Source organism: Gnatocerus cornutus, chromosome 4 (assembly GCF_029298725.1).
Source record: "Gnatocerus cornutus isolate USDA-ARS CGAHR chromosome 4, icGnaCorn1.1, whole genome shotgun sequence".
NCBI lineage: Eukaryota > Metazoa > Arthropoda > Insecta > Coleoptera > Tenebrionidae > Gnatocerus > Gnatocerus cornutus.
This window is the reverse complement of record NC_142236.1, coordinates 20,412,117-20,435,687: the sequence shown is the minus strand read 5'-3', so window position 1 is coordinate 20,435,687 and position 23,571 is coordinate 20,412,117. Positions and strand designations below refer to the sequence as shown.

Below are 23,571 nucleotides of genomic sequence, written 5' to 3'. Positions count from 1 at the left end.
TTCCTTTCAAAAGTTCCGATATTTCCTTAAAAGTTTTAAAATAATCGGATGTCTCTAGACACCCCAAAATTCTTTAAATTGAAATCACGTCTCTCTAAAATCAACTCAGTTTGTAGAGAATTCTTCAGAGAATCTAAAACTGTCTTAATTTTTCTTTTACCACCATTGCACTAGAAGATATTGACACTCAAACTCGAAGCCAAATTGTCAATTTTACCTGGCAGCGGCGTGTGGAAAATACTGGTCGTGTACACCGCCACCGTGGACACCCCCTTCTTCTCCCTCTCCTCCTTCTTCCCCCTGTTCTTCTTAAAATGATTCGCCGCCACAATCACCCCCGCAACTATAATAATCCCCGCAGAAATGGCCGTGGCAGCACTGGCACTGCTCACCAAATCGTTTCTATTATTGTCTTCCCTCCTCGCATCGTCGTTCAAAAAATTCTCTTCGTCTCCTCCACTTCTCACTTTCGCTGTTTCATTTCTCGAAATCGCAATGTGATTGTTGGCCGGCATCTGAGTAAATTTATCTTCATCTCCGAAGAGAGGAAACGGCGCTTCCGTTGGATCCAGAAGAGTCGTTTTATCGAGCTCGAATTTTCCGTTGTTGGTGAATTGGATGTTGGTTGGGGGCGCGGGGGTGGAGAGGCACTGGCCGGTGGTGGAGTCGCAGAGGGAGTTGTGGGGGCAGTTGCAGGGGGTGCGGCAGTTGGGGCCGGCGAAGCCCGGGGGGCAGGGAGACTCGCATCTGAAAATGAAGTGAAGATTAGTCAGAATTCAAAATTTTTCATTTTTAATGTACAGAGTGTTCAAATTAATTTTTTTTCGACTTTTTTGACAGGAAATAAATAGAGTGGATTAAAATATACATGTTTGTCAAGTTTTATCAAGTTCGCTTCACTATTTTCAAAAATATGAGAGTTTTTCTAAACTGAAAAAAATAGAAGTTCAAATTTTAGCAGACGGCGGAAACTCAACTTTGGACTTCAATATCTCGAAAATTAAAGAGACGGCCCTGTGTTTGTTAAACGATTTTTTATAAAATGGCGTCATTTCCTCTTATATACAGCATCAATTTTGCGAATCTAAAACGATCTTAAGCCAACTGAAACTTTTTTACTTTTTGCTTAGAATTTTTTTAAATTTTTTTTTTAAATGTGGAAATTTTTGGTACAAAATTAATAAAATAACTCAAAATCCATGCGTTTGGCAAACTTCATAAAGTTTCTTTGACTATTTTAGAAAATATTAGACTTTTTCTAAACTCAGCTCAAATTTTAGAAGTCGACGAAAATTTAATTTTGAAATTCAATATTTCAAAAAGTAAAGTTTGTACGATCAAAACAGAGACGGCTCAGTATTTATTGAACACGTTTCTACAAAATGACGTCACTTGTTCTTAAATACGACATTAATTTTGCGAATCCAAAACGATTCAATTGAAACCACTTTTTTACTTTTTATTTACAATTTTTTTAAAACCTTTTTCCACAAAAAATGTGGAGTTTTTTGGTTAGGAATCTATAAAATAGATCAAAATCCATAAGTTTGCCAAGTTTGATAAAGTTCCTTTGGCTATTTTCGAAAATATTTGACACATTTTAAATAATAATATCTTGGATCTAAAATTTTAGAAATCGGCGAAAAACTCAACTTTGGACTTCAATATCTCAAAAAGTAAAGTTTGTACAATCAAAACAGAGACGGATTTGCATTCGTTAAACAATTCTCTACAAAATGACGTCACTTTTTTCCAAAAATGACATTAATTTCGCCAATTTGAAACGATCTAGCGCCAACTGCGATTTTTTTTGTATACTTTTTATTTAGTATTTTTTTCTTCAAAAAATGTGGGAATTTTTGACCCAGAATAAATAAAATAGATCAAAATCTATGCGTTTGTCAAATTTCATAACGTTTCTTTGACTATTTTAGAAAATATTAGACTTTATCTTAACACTGAATTTTGAATTTAAAATTTTAATGTAGACAAAAACTCGAACTTTGAACCTCAATATCTCGAAAAGTAAAGTTCGTACGATCAAAACAAAGACGGCCCTATATTTGTTGAACAATTTTCTACAAAATGACGTTTTTCTTTCCCAAATCCAACTTCAATTTCGCAAATCTAAAACGATTTAGAGCCAACTGAGCCTTTACTTTCGCTTTAGAATTTTTAGATTTTTTCCTCAAAAAATGTTGAAATTTTTGACTCGAAATCAATAAAATAAGTCAACATCCATGCGTTTGTCAAAGTTCATAAAGTTTCTTTGACTATTTTAGAAAATATTGGACTTTTTTCTAAACTCTGAACTTTTGAAGCTCAAATTTTAGAAGTCGACGAAATCTCAACTTTGAACCTCAATATCTCGAAAATAAAAATTTGTACAATCAAAGTAGAGACGGCCCTGAATTCGTTATTTCGAAGCTCAAATTTTTTAAATCGACAAAAGCTCAACTTTGAACTTTAATATCTCGAAAAATAAGGATTGTACGACCAAAACAGAGACGACCCTGTATTTGTTGAACAATTCTCTACAAAATGGCGTCTTTCTTTCCCAAATCCAACTTCAATTTTGCAAATCTAAAACGATTTAGAGCCAACTGTGACAATTTTTTTACTATTTATTTAGAATTTTTGTTTTAATTTTATCTCAATAAATGTGGAAATTTTTGGCCGGAAATCAATAAAATAAATCAAAAACCATGCGTTCGCCAAATTTCATAAAGCTTTCTTGACTATTTTTGAAAATATTAGACTTTTTCTTAACACTGAAATTTTGAATCTAAAATTTTAATGTAGACAAAAACTCGAACTTTGAACCTCACTCAATATCTCGAAAAGTAAAGTTCGTACAATCAAAACAAAGACGGCCCTGTATTTGTTGAACAATTTTCTACAAAATGGCGTTTTCTTTCCCAAATCCAACTTCAATTTCGCAAATCTAAAACGATTTTGAGCCAACTGAGACTTTATCTTCGTTTTAGACTTTTTTTAGACTTTTCCCTTAAAAAATGATGAAATTTTTTAAAATAAGTAAACGTCCATGCGTTTGTCAAAGTTCATAAAGTTTCTTTGACTATTTTAGAAAATATTGAACTTTTCTCTAAACTCTAAAATTTTGAAGCTCAAATTTTAGAAGTTGACGAAATCTCAACTTGGAACCTCAATATCTCGAAAATAAAAATTTGTACGATCAAAGTAGAGACGGGCTTGTATTCGTTAAACAATTTTCTACAAAATGACGTCACTTTTTCTCAAATACAACATTAATTTCGCAAATCTAAAACGATTTAGTGCCAACTGAAACCATTTTTTTAATTTTAATTTAGATTTTTTGTGAACTTTTTCCTTAAAAAATGTGGAAACTTTTGGCCCGGAAATTAATAAAATAAATCAGAATTTTTACATGTGTCAAGTTTGACAAAATTTCTTTGGGTATTTTAGAAAATATTAGACTTTTTCTAAACAAACTTTCAAACTTGAAATAGAATGTTCTGGAGCCAACTGTAACTTTAATTTTACTTTTTGTTCAGAATTTTTTTTAATTTTCTTCATAAAATGTGAAATTTTTTGAATGTAAATCAATAGAATGAATCAAAATCCATAAGTTCATAAAGTTTCTTTAACTATTTTCGAAAATATTAGACTTTATATTTTTTATTATTTATTTTATATATTTTTTATATATTTTATTATTTTATATTCTAGAGCTGGGCGACATATTTTTGAAACTCCATTTTAAAAATTTTGATTTTAATTTTTTGTACAAAAAGCTGAAGTTTTCTTAACTAAAAATCAAAAAGAACAAATAAGGCTTTACAAATATGTAAAATTTAGTTGAATTTTCTTCATTGTTTTGAAAAATATGGTACTTTTTTGACGTATAATTAATTATTGGCAAAATTCATAATACGTATAATAGTTTAGTTTTGGTCCTCAGTATTTTGAAACACACTGGTCAAAGAAATAAACTAAACACATTTTTAGATTCTTTAATTAACTAATTCTCTATAAAATGAATTCATTTCTACGTAAAAAAAGTTAAATTTCGGGAATCTAGAGCGATCTAAAACAAACGATGCGTTTTCTGAGACCTCATTTTCTTTAATTTAGATTAAAATTATTCTAGCCACGGATTGGTTGCACACCCTGTATAAATATAGAGAAAATCTAAGAACATGCCGCTAAAGATGAAACACTCTGTATAATGACGGAAATTCTAGTAGAACTATTACACAATTTTTAACAGATTTTTGGAACCCTCTGTATATTCTCCTGTAAAGCGAACACTCCGTATACAAGTCGTTGCACATCCTGTCCAAATTCATCATATTTCGACAGACGACGAACTCAAAAAACTGTCACAATTATCAAAAAATCCAAAATTTTGTCCGCCATTTTGAAAACACGAACCGCGCGAAATTTAAACACTCAGTACATCATAAACTTGACAAAAGAAACAACTTTTACCCGCTCCACTTCACTCAATTCCAATCAGAGCCCACTTACTCGTTTCCGGTCCATCCCGCAGCGCACTCACAACTTCCGGTCTCTGGATGGCACCTCCCCCCGTGCTCGCACTGGCACCGCTGCCCACAATTGCGCCCCCAATGCGTTCCATCGCACCCTGAAAAACATACAGGGTGAATATGTTAAAAATATAAGTCGAGCAGGCCATGACGTTTTTACTTGTCACTTTTCAATTGTTTTCAGTGTTGCCAACGTGCGAAATGGACACGACCTTCATAGTGACGTTTGAGGTTATGTGTATTACGTATGAAATGTCAGTGGTCAGACTTGCCAACGTGCGAACTAGACACGATCTTCACAGTGACGTTTGAGGTTATGTGTATGACGTACGAAATGTCATTTGTCAGTATTGACAACGTGCGAAATAGACACGACCTTTAAAGTGACGTTTGAGGTTATGTGTATGACGTACGAAATGTCATTTGTCAGTGTTGCGAAATAGACACGATTTTCAAAGTGACTTGTGGTTATGTGTTGACGTACAAAATGTAATTTTTTCATTGTTTTGCCAACGTGCAAAATAGACACGACCTTCTAAGTGATATTTAAGGTTATGTGTATGACGTACGAAATAGACAAGACCTTCAAAGTGACGTTTGAGGTTATATGTATTACGTACGAAATGTCATTTGCCAGTGTTGCCAACGTGTAAAATAGACACGACCTTATGTGTATTACGTATAAAATGTCATTTGTCAGTGTTGTCAACGTGCGAAATAAACACGACTTTGAAAGTGACGTTTGAGGTTATGTGTATGACGTACGAAATGTCATTTGTCAGTATTGATAACGTGTAAAATAGACACTACCTTCAAAGTGACGTTTGAGGTTATGTGTATTACGTACGAAATGTCATTTGTCAGTGTTGTCAACGTGCGAAATAAACACGACTTTCAAAGTGACGTTTGAGATTATGTGTATGACGTACGAAATGTCATTTGTCAGTATTGACAACGTGCGAAATAGACACGACCTTCAAAGTGACGTTTGAGATTATGTGTATGACGTACGAAATGTCATTTGTCAGTATTGACAACGTGCGAAATAGACACGACCTTCAAAGTGACGTTTGAGATTATATGCATGACGTACGAAATGTCAGTTGTCAGTATTCACAACGTGTAAAATAGACACTACCTTCAAAGTGACGTTTGAGGTTATGTGTATTACGTACGAAATGTCATTTGTCAGTGTTGTCAACGTGCGAAATAAACACGACTTTCAAAGTGACGTTTGAGGTTATGTGTATGACGTACGAAATGTCATTTGTCAGTATTGACAACGTGCGAAATAGACACGACCTTCAAAGTGACGTTTGAGATTATATGCATGACGTACGAAATGTCATTGGTCAGTGTTGCCAACGAGCGAAATAAACACGACTTTCAAAGTGACGTTTGAGGTTATGTGTATGACGTACGAAATGTCATTGATCAGTGTTGCCAAGGTGCGAATTAGACACGACCTTTAAAGTGACGTTTGAAGTTATGTTTATGACGTACGAAATGTCGTTTGCCAACGTGCGAAATAGACACGACCTTTAAAGTGACGTTTGAGGTTATGTGTATTACATACGAAATGTCATTTGTCAGTGTTGTCAACGTGCGAAATAAACACGTTTTTCAAAGTGACGTTTGAGGTTATGTGCATGACGTACGAAATGTCATTTGTCAGTGTTGTCAACGTGCGAAATAAACACGACTTTCAAAGTGACGTTTGAGGTTATGTGTATGACGTACGAAATGTCATTTGTCAGTGTTGCCAACATGCGAAATAGACACGAGCTTAAAAGTGACGTTTGAGGTTACGTGTATGACGTACGAAATGTCAGTGGTCAGTGTTGCCAACGTGTAAAATAGACACTACCTTCAAAGTGACGTTTGAGGTTATGTGTATTTCGTACGAAATGTTATTTGTCAGTGTTGCCAACGTGCGAAATAAACACGACTTTCAAAGTGACGTTTGAGGTTATGTGTATGATGTACGAAATGTCATTGGTCAGAGTTGCTATCGTGCGAAATAGACACGACCTTCAAAGTGACGTTTGAGATTATATGCATGACGTACGAAATGTCATTGGTCAGTGTTGCCAACGAGCGAAATAAACACGACTTTCAAAGTGACGTTTGAGGTTATGTGTATGACGTACGAAATGTCATTGATCAGTGTTGCCAAGGTGCGAAATAGACACGACCTTTAAAGTGACGTTTGAAGTTATGTTTATGACGTACGAAATGTCGTTTGCCAACGTGCGAAATAGACACGACCTTTACAGTGATGTTTGAGGTTATGTGTATTACATACGAAATGTCATTTGTCAGTGTTGTCAACGTGCGAAATAAACACGTTTTTCAAAGTGACGTTTGAGGTTATGTGTATTACGTACGAAATGTCATTTGTCAGTGTTGCCAACATGCGAAATAGACACGAGCTTAAAAGTGACGTTTGAGGTTACGTGTATGACGTACGAACTGTCAGTGGTCAGTGTTGCCAACGTGCGAAATAAACACGACCTTCAAGTGACGTTTGAAGTTATGTTTATGACTTACGAAATGTCATTTGTCAGTGTCGCCAACGAGCGAAATAGACACGAGCTTCAAAGTAACGTTTGAGGTTATGTGTATGACGTACGAAATGTCATTGGTCAGAGTTACCAACGTGCGAAACAGACACGATCTTCAAAGTGACGTTTGGGGTTATGTGTATGACGTTGTTAATGTTGCCAACGAGCGAAATAGACACGACCTTCAAAGTGACGTTTGAGGTTATGTGTATGACGTACGAAATGTCATTTGTCAATATTGCCAACGAGCAAAATAGACACGACCTTCAAAGTGATGTTTAAGGTTATGTGTATGACGTGCAAAATGTCATTTGTCAGTGTTGCCAACGTGCGAAATAGGCACGACCCTTAAAGTGACGTTTGAGGTTATGTGTACGACGAACGAACTGTCATTTTTCGGCGTTGCCAACTCAAGGAGAAGTCATGGCCTGCCGATTTTTCTCGTAACGATCGAAAAGTACCAATTTCGCAACGGTCGCCTTTGTAACCAGGAAAACAGTCGCACTTTCCATCCACACATGTCCCATTGAAGCAATGTGGACAAACTGGTGTGCACCTGCCACTAGATTTATCTTCGACGTACCCGGAACAGCATTTGGCGACGAAATCGGAGACTTCTTTTTCCTGAAATGATCACAATGAAACCACTGATTTTGCGCAATTTTAATTATGGGCGTGGAGTGAAAAGTATCAATTCTTGGTACGAGGAAGATGGAGATTTCCGGTGAGAAGCAAGGATTTTTGCATTTGCATATTTTAACGGGCACTCCTTAATTGTCGATACAATGGAATATTGGTATTTGCTTTCACGGAATAATATCAATTTTTTTCGTTGAAATTAATTTTAATTTTTTGTCGGGGAAGTACCGCGCCCTTCTATGCGAACAATGCGAGGGGAATTTGGCCACGGGCGAATTCTTGTGTGGAGTTTATTAGGTGCTAATTAGAATTGATTAAAGAACGATTTTTTTTGTTGGTTTAAATTAATCGCGCGGTGATCACATTGAAACCACTCGTCTGGAAACATAGAAAGTGAGTTATAGACGTATTGTTGGGCATTTTTGTAACTCACGTGTGAGTTATGGGCCCTAGTTGCCGGATCATAACAGTCAGAAGAAAAAAAGACGAAAAGTCAGTGGTTTAAATAGAAGAAAGACGCAGATGAAATTGGGAGAGACAAATTGAGAAAAAATAATGAAGAAAGAGAATAACTATAATAAAGAAGACATGAAATGAAAAGAACGGAAAAAGAGGACAAAGTTGAGAAGCGAATAGAAAAGGGAAGAGAAGAGAAAAAATAAGGGAAAAATAACTGTAGCATAGAAAAAGAGAGAAAAAAGCAGATGTAAAAAGAAGTAAAGAATAGAAGAAGTAAGATGAGAAGAAGACAAGAATAGAAAAGATAGAGAGAACACCAAAAATATAGAAAATAGAAAAAGATTTGAAGAAGATTAGATAATTATGGAGAATTTATACGGAGAAAACAGATGAGAAACATGGACAGAAAGAACGGAAAAGAAACAGATACATAACAGTGAACAAAAAAGAAGAGAAAAGAATAGTAATTAAGAAATTAGAAGAAACGGAAAAGTAAAGTTGAGAGAGAAGGATAGGAGAGAAAATTAAATTAAAAAATGGAAAAGTTGAAACAAGAGAACAAAGAGTTATAGAAGAAAAAAGATAAATAATAATAATCATAATAATGAAAGGAGAAGGGGGAGGCAAATAAGTAAGAATATAGAAAAAGAAAACAGATAATAAAGCACAAGAGAAAGAACAAAAACTGAATGAAAAGAAGTAGGAAAAGCGCTGAGAAAAGAATAGAGGATAGTAGAGAAGAGAGAAGATAATAAAGTAGAATAGAATAGTGGAAAAAATAGGGAAGAAGTTAGTGAAGAAAATCCAGGAGAAAGCAAAGAATAAAATATAAGACACCAGAGAAGTCAGCAGGTAAAAGGAAGCAAAAAGAGGAGATAATAGAGAATAAAAAGACAAAAAATAAAAGATTTGGCAAGACAAATAAAGGAAGCACGGAAGAAAGAAGAGAACGAAGGAAAAAATGTGAGAACGGAGAAGAATAAAGCAGATAATAGAACACAAGAGAATGGACGAAAACACAGAATAGAAGAAAAAGGAACACAACAGAGCAAAAATAAAGCAACACTAAAAATAAAGAAAAAGGGTAGTCAAGGAATAAAAAATAAGAAAAATAAGGGCTGAGAAGAAGAAGATAGAGGAAAAATGAGAATGTAAAAAAGTAAGGTAATAAGGAGTAAGGGCAAAAGTACAAAAAAATAACAAAAGAGAGGAAAGGTTAAAATAGAAGTTAGTAAAATAATGACGAGAAAAAATGAGAGAATGTAGAGAAAAGTGAACAGAGATGAAAGCGAAAAAGAGAGGAGTATAAAAGTGATAAAGGCGTAAAAAAGAATATTTATCAAGACAAATTGGCGAAATCAGGGAAAAAAATAACTGCACAAAAAACACAAAAGAATAGACGAAAGCGTCAAATATAATAGAAGCGAAAGTGAAATAACAAAACAGAAATGTAAGAAAACGTGGAAAGAAAAGAAAAGGAAAGAATGAAATTAAAGCCTTATAGAAAAAAGGACCGAGAAAGGAGCAAAGAAAAAAATAGTTGCAAAATAAAGAGGACCGAGAAGAGAAGAAACGTCAATAGAAGTGAAGAAAGCAAGGAATAGTAGAGTAAAGGTCACGAAAAAAGAACAGAGAATGAGATACAAGAAAAAAGCAAAGAAAAGAAGACAAAAGAACTGATGAAAGCGAGACGTTGGCGGAAGCTAAGCAACGAATAGGAACAAAATGGGAAAGGCAGAAAGAAGAAAGAAGAGAAAAAAATACAGACAATAGATAAGAATTTAATAGAGCGGAGAAGAGAGAAGAGAAGAAAGCAATGAATAGTGAAGAAGAGAGCAGAAAAGGATAGATGACTTGTTAATGAATGAAAGCACGGGACAGTACAAAGGAAAAGCAAAATTATAAAAAAGAGAAAGATAGAAGAAGTGGATAAAAATAAAGAAAATAGAGAGTAATAGAAAAGAGGTCTGAGAAGAGAGCAATAAGAAGAATAGAACATAGATAAAGAGGACAGAGGGCAGAAAAGACATCAATAGAAGTGAAGAAAGCAAAGAATACTAGAGTAGAAAACACAGAAAAGGGCAAATGTTTAGAAGAAGAAGGCATAAGAAAAGAGAATTGAAGAAAGCCGAAAAGTATAAGAGGATGAACAGATCAGTGAAAATTGTAGTCAATTGTGAAAAAGACAAAGAAAATAACAATAGGGTTGGAGAAGTAGTTGAAAGAAACAAACGTAAACAAATACAAAGCGAAAGAAGTAAAAACAAAAATATAGTAAAGAGAATAGCTAAAAATTCATTAAAAATGTAAAAATGTAATAATTTAAGCTTTAGAAAAATGTAGCGAAAGAAAAAATATAAATAAAAGTAATAAATGAAAACAACAAAAATTGTAACGAAAATAGAAAGTGGAAGAAAAAAAATTTCACCAAAGTAGAAGAAATAACAAATAGGAAAAAACCGTGGAAACCTGAAACAGATTTTGAAGATTAAGAAAAAACAATGAGAATAGAATTACAAATTGTACTGTCAAATTGGAAAAATGGCAAATAACTCAAAAAATACATAACTATAGCGCTGTTTGTAAAAAATTATAAACAAAGAAGAAAAAATGAATATAGAAACGTAATGAAGAAATAGCGAAGAAGCAAAAAATAAGTTAAATATATAAAAAACAATAAAACTATCAAAAAGAGACCAAAAACAATTATTTTTTGTCAGATTTTTTCCTATCGCGCTCTTCTTATTAAGTGGCCTTAGGGATGCTGAGCCATCTTTCTCTCCAAGGTCCCTTTCGTAACACCAATTGCGTGCGTCCAACACAAAATTAACCAATTCTCAATATCCCCTATAAGTTGGACTAAATTGGCCAATAAACTCCAACGATACTGACATGATTTAAAATAATTTAGATAAGTAGTTGTGCCATTACATAACCCGATGTACGACTCCAAACACACACGTATAAACTAATAACGTTTCGGTCTAGTAATCTCATTGGTATAAACTAAAGAGTGAAAGCATGATTATATCCGGCGATAAAACGAATTCGTTTTAAAGATGGTCATTTATCTTCTGGGCCCCTATTACAAGCGACAATTAGTCACTCGCTTAATTCCCCACTTCCGGGATAAAACGCCGATTTTTACCCTTGGAACACAAACGGCGATTGATCGATGGCGCGGAAACAAAGCGCTCTTGCGTGACTTTAAAATTTAAAAGACGAGGCGGTGAAAGTGTGACCTTGTCATTGGGAAAAACTCACCACGACCTGTGATTGGTTGACGAGTTTCGTGCTGTAAAAAGAGCACCGCGGAGGGACGTTTAGGCACCACTTGTAGTGCCGCACTGTCGTGTTTCGAACGACGTATTCAGTGACGTTCACTATAAACCTGAAAGAAGAAGAAACGAAAAGTAAAAAAAGTAACACAAATACGATAAAACAGGAAACACAACACGACCACTTTCCTCGTTACAATTCTAGAAGCATCGACGCGGGAAAGCTACTTTTCACTTTCGTTGGACACACTTAAGTCGTCTTAGGTTAAGTCACAGTTTTAGCGAGTCAAGGATTTCGGACGTCCGTCGGGGATTAGATGCAAATCTTGGAAGACCTTTTGCTCAATGTCGTTTGATTTAGGACAAGAACTGACCACAGTCAACTGTCATGTTTCTGATATTTTATTGATTTGAAGTGAAAGTTTGACAGAATTTTCCAAATTTTATTTTTGGTTATGTCACCGATTTTTGGGTGGAGGTGGAGACTTAGAAAATCAATTATGTAAATTGGGTTTCTAATTATCGGAGGACGCAGTGTTGACATAGAAAAGTCAAAAAACATCGATCGGTTTTATAGAACCCTTTGTACATTGTTGTAATTTTCATTATTACAAGGTCGCTCTTCAATTGTTTCACAAATGACAGTTTTCTGACATAAATATTTAGATTAAGAAAAAGTTTTTTTTTGGGACACTCTGTATATTACTCTATCGTACCGGAATTGAAGTGAAATTATTTATCAAAAAACACTATTTTTGAAACTTTTAGTACACTCTGTAGGTATATAATTTTTTTTCAAACTGAATTTAAGCGAATTTTGATTTTCTGTTCATTAAGTTTATGTAGGTCACTCTGTAAATTCCTTTTAAAATCTCTAAGAACTAAATTTTGAAGAAAAATTTTTACTATTACGGAGTGATTCTTTTAAACTTTGCTCTAAAATTTGCTTTTATTGACTCTTCGAGCTCGAGTTTCTTAATATATGAAACACTCTATATAATATAGTTGTCTTAACAAAGTGTCACATTTTTATAGTTACAGGGTGATTTATAATTTTGGCTCGATATAAGCGTTATACAAAAATAACAATTTTTAACGTTTCTTTTTCTTGTTGATGATTTAATTTGTGGGACACTCTGTATATTCTTATTTTTTTTAATGTAAGTTACATATGCAGGGTAATCTGTTACAACGTTTTTGAGTTTGATTCATTTTGGTAGAAAATTTTGTACTATTTACAGAGTGATTCCTTTAAAAGTTGTTCTAAAATTTACTTTTATTGACTTTTAGAGTAGAATTTTTTTAATATATGAGACTCTGCATGTATAATATTTAGTTTATTTAAATATTTGTCTTAATCATGTGTCACATTTTTATACAGGGTGATTTTTTTAAAACGGCAGGCGTTGTAGAATTTTTATTTATGAACCGACTTCAAAAATTTAAAAAACAAATTAAATGGTTTTTAATTACCTATAAACTGATGATTTTAAAATTTTTCTAAATTTCTTAGTATCCTTTGGGCGATACTCAACTTTCTTATTTTAAATTGGAACCCATATTTTTTTTTCATAATTTGGAAGATATTAATTTAATTTTTATTATTTATATTTTTAATTTATGTAATAGTAGAACATATTACACATTTCTGAATCAAGAAAATTACTATCTTCTAAATTATGAAAAAAAAATATGGATGTCAATTTAAAATAAGAAAGTTGAGCATCGCCCAAAAGATACTAAGACATTTAGAAAAATTTTAAAATCATCAGTTTATAGGAAATTAAAAACCATTTAATTTGTTGTTGTTTTTAAATTTTTGAAATCGGTTCATAAATAAAAATTCTACAACGCCTGCCGTTTTTAAAAAATCAACCTGTATATACAGGGTGATTTATAATTTTCAGTCAACGCTAACTTACAATTGCATTTTAATGTTTTGTTTATGAGTTAATTTACGTGGAACATTCTGTATATTTTTCTTAAAACAAAAAACTTCTAAGATTTATCTTATTTATATATACAGAGTGTTGTGTAACAGTGTTTTAAAGTTTTTATAAATTTTTTTTTTTTTTTATTATTTACAGGGTGATTTCTTTAAACATTGTTTTTGTTGACTCTTTGAGTTTAATTTTTTAATATAAGAGACACTCGGTAAACACTTTGTTTTGTCATTTATCTTAACAAAGAGTTACATTTTCATATAACCATTGTGATTTATTATTTTGAGGCAACGCCAACTTTCTACGAGAATAACAGTTGTTTTGTTTATAATTTAATTTATGTGGATCACTCTGTATAATCTTCTTAGCGTAAAACAGTTGATTTTACTCACAAAATGACGAGTTTTGACATTCATAGTTTATGTCGATTTATTTATCTGAGAACCTCTGTATATTTTAATTTTGTGGCTAATTTCATATAAGTAAAACTTTTTTTATTATTTACAGGGTGATTGTACATTGTTTCAACACTGACACTTGTAGTCCTAGTTTTTTAATATCTTTAAAACACTTTGTATAATCCGAAATTTTCCGATTTAGAAAAACAACTGACTTAGATTTTTTTACATATACAAGGTGATTCTCTCATTTTTTTAACATTGATAGTAATATATTTATCTAATTTCCGATTTCCATAAAACACTCTGTATATTACAAAATATTTAAATTAAGTAGCTAATTTAAAACACTCTGTACATTTCATCATTTTTGGAAATTCGGGTTTTTAAAGTGTGTACATGAAATCTGCCTTTAATGAATTTTAAAACACTTTGTATATTATTTTAAGAAAACCAAAAATATTGACATTTGAATGTACAGAGGTTTATTTTATTACAAATTTTGAAGAGTTTCTAATTATTGTTTATCTTTTTTTTGCAACACTCTGTATTTGATTGCATAATTGCATTTTACAAAAAATAAAAAAAAATGAAAAATATACAGTATAATTAATTTTTGTGTCGACGTTGCTATAAAATAACAGTTACTTGTCACTTTTACTTGAGACACTCGGTATATAGTTTTCAAAACACAGATTTTTTTTATTTACAGGGTGATTCTTGTAAACGTTGCTCTAAAACAGACACTTCTTTTTAACTTTTTTAGCTCTGCTTTCTTATCTATGAGACACTGTATAATTCAGCAATTTGAAATTTTTTAAAAATTAATTTAACTTTTTATGTCTACAGAGTGACCAATTACAGTTTTAGTTTCAATACGTTATTTCATATTTTATTTTTGATTTTTGTTCAAAATTCAACTTTTTAATCACCTTTAATTTATAAATATGTGTGGAACACTCTGTATAATACTGCAGTGTTCGATTCAGAGTAACAATTGGCTCAGATTGTTTTTACATATACAGGGCGATTTACTTTTAGCTAAAGGTAAACGTCTTTTTTCAACTTTAAAAATAAAGAATTCCCAGTTTTATTAAACACCCAGTACAGTATAATTAAAATACATAATTATTATAAAATCGATCAAAATTTTTTAATTTAGAAATTTTTTAATATCTACAGAGTGGTTTATTTTAATATAACTTTAAACAATTATCTAGATTTTTTAAATATAAATAAATCACACTGTATATTACAAGATTTGATAAGTTTTAATTTGTAATTCTATTTGTTTTATTACATTTATATATACAGGGTGGTGAAACAAAATTGAACGAAATTAATATTTCTCTGTTCTAATAATTGTAATTTGCATTTTTTACTAGGGCAATCTGTATATTATTTTTAATTTCATCAAAATAAAATGTTTTTGTAAGTTATACAGGTGCTTCACTTTTTTCAGTAGATAAGATTTTTGTAGTTTTTAATTTTAATTATTAAAATAGTTTTTTGGCCATTGTCTACACATATTTTCGAAATTTATGATTTTAGTATACAGGGTGATTCTACTTCTGTCACCTCTATTTCTAGTTTGTCTTAAAAAGAACACTCTGTATTTATTTAGTTTTTAATGTTGCAAAAAATAGTGACCAAGTTTGCATATTCTGGAGGTTTTGACATCTGAATATATACCGAGTGGTTTATTTTTACTGAAAAAAACAAAACGGTTTGACGTTTGGTGATTTCACAATTGACAATTTTTATTGTTTGTTTTTAAATATGTATCATTTTAAAATAGTCAAAACCATAAAAGACGTAACCTCAAACTGTCAAAATGACGTAACAACAAAAAAGCAGAGCCTGCTTGGCCATCGCTATAATCCGACCACCTGGTGCCCATTTGTGCATCAAAACCGAAAAAACTCCGTTCGCATATACAGCGTGTTCAGTTCCTAGTACGGTTGTAATTCCACACGTGTAAACAAGAAGAGCGTACGCGGAAAACCGGAACACGTGCTTAAACGATCTGATTACAGAATATGTGTCAAACTACCGAAGCAGCATTTGTAACGAAAGTAAAAGTACTATCTGTTTGCTCGTACGTCGTATTTGGTGAAAGACTCGGTTTTGTAATCGACTTGCCTGGGCGATATTCTAATATAAAAATTGTGTTTGACGACTAACACGTTAACCTCGTTTCGATATTGGCGTTTTGCAATGTTGTGATATCGATTTCTGCCTCAAAACGGACGTTTTCTCCGCCGAAAAACGACACAGAACCAGGTCTAGCAGGCGCGGTTCAAAATGTTACACAGCCCACTTGCCACCGTCAGTCGCAAAGTCTACTTGGTAGCACCATTTTCTGGATTTTTCTCGGCATCAAGTAGGCGCGTTTCAAAGTTCTACGGCCTACTTAGCATCTTCAGTTTCAAAGCCTACTTGGTAGTACTTACTGTTTTTGAAGTGTTTTCGGTATCATGTAGGCGAGTTTCAATGTTCCACAGGCCACTTTGTACCATCAGTTTTTGGAGAGTCAAGTAGGCGCGTTTCAAATTATATACATACAAAACCAACTTAGAAGTACCGTTTCTTTTGAGTTTTGTGGCATCAAGTAGGCGTATTTCAAGTTTCACGGTGTACTTACCACCGTCAGTTTCAAAACCTACTTGATAGTACCGTTTTGTGGAGTTTTCTCGGCAGTAAATAGGCGCGTTTTGAAGTTCCACGGCCTACTTAGCACTTTCAGTTTCATAGCTTACTTAGTAGTATCTTTTTTTGGTATTTTTTTGGCATTAAGTACCATAAGATTTAAAGCCTACTTAGAAGTACCGTCTTTTGGAGTTATCTCGGCATCAAGTAGGCGCGTTTTGAAGTTCCACGGCCTACTTAACACTTTCAGTATCTGACTTATTAGTGTCGTTTTTGGGAGTTTTTTTCAGTATTAAGTAAGCGCGATTCAATGTATGTTTCAGTTTTTTGGAGTTTTCTCGACATTTAGTAGGCGGGTTTTAAAGTTACACGGTCTACTTAGTACCATAAGTTTCAAAGCCTACTTAGTAGTATCCTTTTTTTGGATTTTTTTTGGCATCAAGTAGCCTCGTTTTTGAGTATCACGTTCAAGTAGCCGCATTTTTGAGTATCTCGTTTTATTTAGTACTATCAGTTTCAAAGCCTACTTGACAATACTGTTTTTTGGAGTTTTCTCAGTATCCAGTAGGCGCGTTTCAAAGTTCTACGGCCCACTTAGCATCTTCAGTTTCAAAGCCTACTTGGTAGTACTTACTGTTTTTTGAAGTTATCTCGGCATCAAGTAGGCGAGTTTCAATGTTCCACGGGCCATTTAGTACCATCAGTTTTTGGAGAGTCAAGTAGGCGCGTTTCAAACTATATACATACAAAACCTACTTAGAAGTACCGTTTTTTTTAATTTTCTGGCATCAAGTAGGCGCACTTCAAGTTTCACGGTGTACTTACCACCGTCAGTTTCGAAACCTACTTGATAGTACCGTTTTTTGGAATTTTCTCGGCAGTAAATAGGCGCGTTTTGAAATTCCACGGCCTACTTAGCACCTTCAGTTTCTTAGCTTACTTAGTAGTATCGTTTTTTGGTATTTTTTTGGCATTAAGTTCCATAAGATTTAAATCCTACTTAGAAGTACCGTCTTTTGGAGTTATCTCGGCATCAAGTAGGCGCGTTTTGAAGTCTCACGGCTTACTTAACACTTTCAGTATCCTACTTAGTAATGTCGTTTTTGGGAGTTTTTTTCAGTATTAAGTAGGCGCGATTCAATGTATGTTTCAGTTTTTTGGAGTTTTCTCGGCATTAAATAGGCGGGTTTTAAAGTTACACGGCCTACTTAGTACCATAAGTTTCAAAGCCTACTTGGTAGTATCTTTTTTTTTTTATTTTTTTGGCATCAAGTAGCCGCGTTTTTGAGTATCACGTTTAAGTAGCCACGTTTTTGAGTATCACGTTCTATTTAGTACCATCAGTTTCAAAGCCTACTTGACAGTACTGTTTTTTGGAGTTTTCTCAGCATCAAATAGGTGCGTTTCAAAGTTCCACGGTCTACTTAGAACCGTCAGTTTCTGGAGTCAAGTAGGCATGGCAACGCCTACTGAACAGTACCGATTTTGGAGTTTTCTCGGCATCAAGTAGGCGCGTTTTAAAGTTCCACGGCCTACTTAGCACCGTCACTTTCTGTATTCTAGTAGGCACTGCGTTTTTTGAGTGTTTGCAATCACGTGGGCGTGTCTGAAATTTCCAAAGCCAACTTACTTCTGCTCCTCGCGACAGACGTTCTCCCCCGTGAGCCTCCCCAGGGCGGCCCCAGCGAGTACCATCAGTCCGACGAAGACCAACATTTCCGCTCCGCTCGTCGACCTGCGAAATTAATTAACAAAATTAATAGTTTTCCGTGGCCACAGGCGACTGTCACTTATTATCTAAATTACGACTCGAACAAATGAAAATTTCATCACTAGATTTCGTGCATTTCGCCTAGCATTGGCCTACTTGATTTTTGATTAATGCAGGCGTTGCAAAATTCGTGCGAACTGTCAAAATTGAAAGGTCAGAATCGGGGGATTTAGCATCGCAGGGTTAAAGAAAGTTTGACGGTTGGTAGGACTGGTGGAAAAAGAGAATAGGTATTTGAAAGGTTTGATGTCGCAAGTGAATAGCTAATTGTAGTAAAAACGTAACTAGGTCTTTGTGCAATTACCATAATGTGCACGAAAAATACAAGTATCTAGTGTGCTTAATGAGATAATGTAGTGACCTATATTGGGATCTCTGTTCGTTTGTCGGATTTTTATCGGACTAGGCAATAAATAAGTGTGTTTCAAAATATTGTGTTATTATAGCTTCCTAACTTTTATTTTTTTCGATTGGGGTACCTTGACATTTCGTTTATTAATCTGTTTCTTTCCTACATCCTTTTGCTAATTTAGGAATTATTTTCATAAATTCAGATTTAATGATAATTAACTTTCAAATTTTTTTGGTATGATATTATGTCAGGTGAAATAATATACAGAGTGTTTTCAAACAAATATGTGTATAAGATATTACAATTTTATGGTGTCAAATGTTACTAATTATTGTTAATTACTGTTAATTACGGCGAATTACAAATTAATAAATTATGTTAAACGAGATTGGGTCCTTCCAGCTTCTACTTAAATTCTACAATTTTTTTACTTTGACTTTGATTAATTAACATCTAATTATTCTAATTAAATGGTTTAATTTGGCACAATTTACCGAAATTATTGTTTGTTAACGAAATTTATCGCAAAGGCAGTTTAATTCCCTTAGTAATTATTAAATTAATTTAGTAATTTAACAAAAGATACTAATTCCGATAACTAATTAATTAATTCAATTTTGATTGTAACTAAAGTTTTATTTTAAATGTGATTTTTTTTAATTGACTTAAAGTGATAATTGAACAAATTAATCAAGAGTATTAAATTAATAAAATAATACATTTTGTACAGTAATAATTAATTAATTACTAGAATAATTAATAACACTTGCTTACTTTACAAAATTAACTTGACTTTTGCCACTACTGCAACTGTAAATGTATATTATAATTCTTTCTCACCAGAAGTTTAATTACTTGATCTAGTTAATCCAATTACTACATTCAAATAATTAGTACGTAAAATGTGCAATTTGGTGTGTTATTAATTAGTAACTTTACACAAATTAATTAAGTCATTCTAAAATTTAATATCAAATTATTTCATAAATTTTACATATTTTCTTTTGCAGCTTAAGAATTACCTTCACCTAACAACAAATTGTGGCTAATTAATTATCTAAATTAATTAATGCAAACACAGTATCATGTCAAATTATACAAATGGTAAAAATCAAACTGACTGAAATGCCTTGAACTATAATCAGAACTAGTTTTTGGAGGAAACTAAGAAGAGTGTTAATTAATTATGGTCAATTATTATTAATTAATTCAGCAGAGTTTGAATATTTTTTGTCATTGTAGTACTGTTAGAGATTGATGTAATTTGTTGTTAATTATAAAATTCATTTTCAATTTATTATTTTTTTCATAATTTTGATATTTGCTCTATTAACTACTGGTTTTACGGAATTAATTAATTAATTCCTCGATTAACCCTATTTTTTTTTAATTATTTAATTACAACTTAAATATAAATAAGTAAATTAAGAGATTAAATTTCTTTATTACAACTCTGTTTTCAAATAAATTAATTAGTAAGTACATGGAGTATGTAAATAATGTAATTCAGGTTAATTAATTCGTTTGAAACTTTGATACTTAATTACTTTATTTTCCTCATTACATTATTATTTTTAAATTGCGAATTAAGCATAAATAATCAAAATAATATATTTGCATTTCTTAATTAGATTAATTTTATATAAAATTACTGCTAATTCGATAAATTTAGAATCAAAATTGTACTTAAAAGACAATTTTTTTTATTCATTTGACTTTACAATTAACAAATTTTAATTCAGCCAGTTTAATTCCAGTAAAAAATTACTGTATAACTTGAACTCAATTCTTACAATTATGAATTAGTGAATAAATAAAGTATGAATCCGTAACTAGGACTAATTAATTAAATAATTTAATAATTAATGAATTCCATACAAAAGTACTGCCAATTCCAGTAAATAATTACTCCGATGATTAGGTCAATTAATTAATTATTTTTAATAATAGTACAAATTGTACAATAGTACAATAGTACATTTATAGTAATAGTACAAAATATGACTTCAACTTATTTTTTAAATAAGTTAATTATTATGTAATAGGAATTAAGGGTAATTATTTTAATTCATTAATTAATAGTACAGATTACAAAATTGTGTTAGATTGTCAAAATACATATTGGTAAATATATGAACTAATTTGACGGCTAATTAATTTTTGATAGTATATAACTAATAAATATTAAGTAATTAATTATAGAATAGTACAATTTTAAGCCAAAGTATAAGTAGAACTCTATTTTGAAATAAGTTAATTAGGAAATAAGTTAAGTATGTATTGTAATTAAAGATAATTAACTAAATTAGTTAATAGTATGGATTGCAAAACTGTTCAGCTGTCAAAAGTATAACCTCTACTATAAGTTTAATGCAGTGTTGCCAGTTTGAATGTATACGACGACTAATTTTTGATAATTAATTACTAATAATAATTAAACAACCGATTTAATTTCATACTATATTTAATTAATTATACCGAAACATCTAAATACTGAAGTAATTAATTACCAATTTTGTAGAGACGTCTATAACGTTTTGTCATTTTGGTGCTGTTTAAAGATTGGTAATTAATTATGTAATTAGTTAATTAGAATTTTAAGATTTTTATATTATTACAATTTTGTTAATTCCTTTATTTACTTCAAAAGATTTTACATAATTACTTATTTATTTAATTATTCCCATTTTGTTGTTGATTTAAAATTAGGAATTAATTTCAAATACGCAAATTAATAGATCAGAATGTCTTAATTACTTTAATTCCGTTCGAAGTTAAATAAATTAAATAATTTTACCTTACTTTTAATTTGCTAGTTACCAAATTAGTGTCAGTGTAATTCCAGTAGATATGACTCAATTTTAAATTAATTAATTAGTGAATATATAAAGTATGACATTTAATTACAACTAATTAATTTAATTCATTAATGTATGGATTGCAAAATTGTGCTAATTTTTGATAATTTTTAACAATTTAACTTAGTAAACTGTGAGATTTAATTTGTAGTTCAATTTATTGTATGCTATATTTAATTAAATTTACCCAAATTACTTAAAATTGAAGTAATTAATTACCGATAATTACGTAAATTGAACTATTATTTAAATTTGGAATTTTGTTAATCTTGGTGCTTAAATACTCACATATCGATTAATATAAATTAATTAATTAATTCATTAATTAAGAAATCACATACGTAGTATATACTTGGATCAACGTAACACTTTTAGTTCGTTTTGGTTACTTGTGATGAAAAAATGTTGCCTTAAGAGATAAACTATTTTTGAAAGTGATATACATAATTATCTATAATTAAGCTAATTGATTTTACCAAAGTAATATTTAATTATTTAACAATTTAATTAACGAGCTTAGTGTCAGATGTTCATAATTTTTGGTTTTGTTACAAGTAAACTTTAAGTAACTTTACATTAAGCTCTAATTACTAATTTACTGGTTTGATATACATAATTATTGATAATTAATTACTACAGTTTTTGATATTAATCGGGCGAAAACGAAGAATGACTTTGACAGATTAGAAGATTAAAATTTTTAAACTGAAGCTGATCTAGAATTAGAGGTAATTAAAGGCCATGGTCTGCACAAACAGATGATCGATTACAATCAATTACTCTTAATTAATTAATTAAGATGATTTCGCTGTTTTGGAACAGTTTTTGTGACTCTAACTCACGGAACCCAATTACCCAATTTCAGCGCCTGCGGCAATTAATTAACAAATTTCGTTTTACGACGGAAAACTGAAACTGATCGACTAGACGATTGCATATCAAATTTTTTTCTATAAATGTCAGATACCATCAAAATCCACCAAATAAAGGAAGTGTTAAGTAATTAATTTTCCAAATTACCCAACCAGAATTAGTAATTCGAGTAAACCTGTATAAATATCCATGTTTACATGTGATTTTGTCTTCGAATTGCACAACCACTTTAATCGCCTTTTACCAAAATTACGTAAATTACTGGCAATTAAGTAGACCAAAGCCAACTTCTGCATCCGTTAAAACACGAAAAGAGTAGGCGCCTGTGACAAACAAGTTAATTTCTTGTTTCCTCCGACGACAAGTCAACGAACGCCTGTTATCTTAATTAAATATTTTCGAATTCCGTATCACTCCGATCAAACAAACCATCAATGTAATTTCTAATTATCTAATTAATTATTGAACCTTGATCCGTTTTAAGATCGAAATTCGACCGGAATTGGGCAATCGGCGAAAAAGGTACAATCGCGGCGCGAAAGTTCAGGGCCCGATCGATGATTGGTACAGTTGCGGTCACGGAATTTCGGGAACTTTATTGTCACGTTTTTCAAGGCCTACTCACCTATCCCTCTCGAAAACAAAACACTGCTACCACAACAACATCGTTCACTGCCACCACTGTACTGTTAATCTTCGGTTTAACTTTGTTATCATGTGTGTATTCAATTCGTTTAACAGCGGAAGGCTCATATGGTTTTAATATTGCGTGATTTACTCCTCGAGAGGCCAATTGACGACGATTTGTCTGAGCTTGATTCATGTTGGATGTTTTTTTGGGATGAGCTAAGACATGCACATGGATTGCATAAGGTGGATCGGGTTATGGGTGATGTCATTGGGGAAAAGTGGAATTTATGAAAAATGCATGTGCGGGATTTTGTCATGGTTTCAATTATACACGCTATTATTCTGCATAATTAGTTTGTAACATAACCTCATTTTTTTACAGTTGTGTGTAATGATTAAAGTATTCAAATTACGACGTACGTTTTATTTGTTTTATGGTTTCCACAGCATTCTCGAAGTCTTGGAATATTTTAAAGAAGTTTCTTGAAAATCTGGAAGAATCGTAAAAAAGATTTAGGAACTTGTTTTTTAAGGTTCTTAAGATTCTTCAGTCTCTTCAGATTCTTCAGATTCTTTAGATTCTTCAGATTCTTCGGATTCTTCAGATTCTTCGGATTCTTCGGAT

The 23,571-nt window shown here is 32.0% G+C and overlaps 1 protein-coding gene across 1 annotated transcript in view; it reads right to left on the bottom strand.

The window, feature by feature from the left end:
* The window catches only part of NimA (Nimrod A), a 28,476-nt gene extending 5,379 nt beyond the window's left edge, over positions 1–23,097 (bottom strand). Inside the window, exons 1-6 of the mRNA XM_088034237.1 lie at positions 22,942–23,097; positions 18,093–18,197; positions 11,459–11,585; positions 7,558–7,720; positions 4,513–4,630; positions 218–747 (exon numbers count right to left, since the gene is read on the bottom strand). Coding sequence (XP_087890363.1) covers positions 218–747; positions 4,513–4,630; positions 7,558–7,720; positions 11,459–11,585; positions 18,093–18,178 — 1,024 coding nt within the window. The 5' untranslated portion in view covers positions 18,179–18,197; positions 22,942–23,097. The remainder of the gene's footprint in view (positions 1–217; positions 748–4,512; positions 4,631–7,557; positions 7,721–11,458; positions 11,586–18,092; positions 18,198–22,941) is intronic.
* Positions 23,098–23,571: the final 474 nt, after the last annotated feature.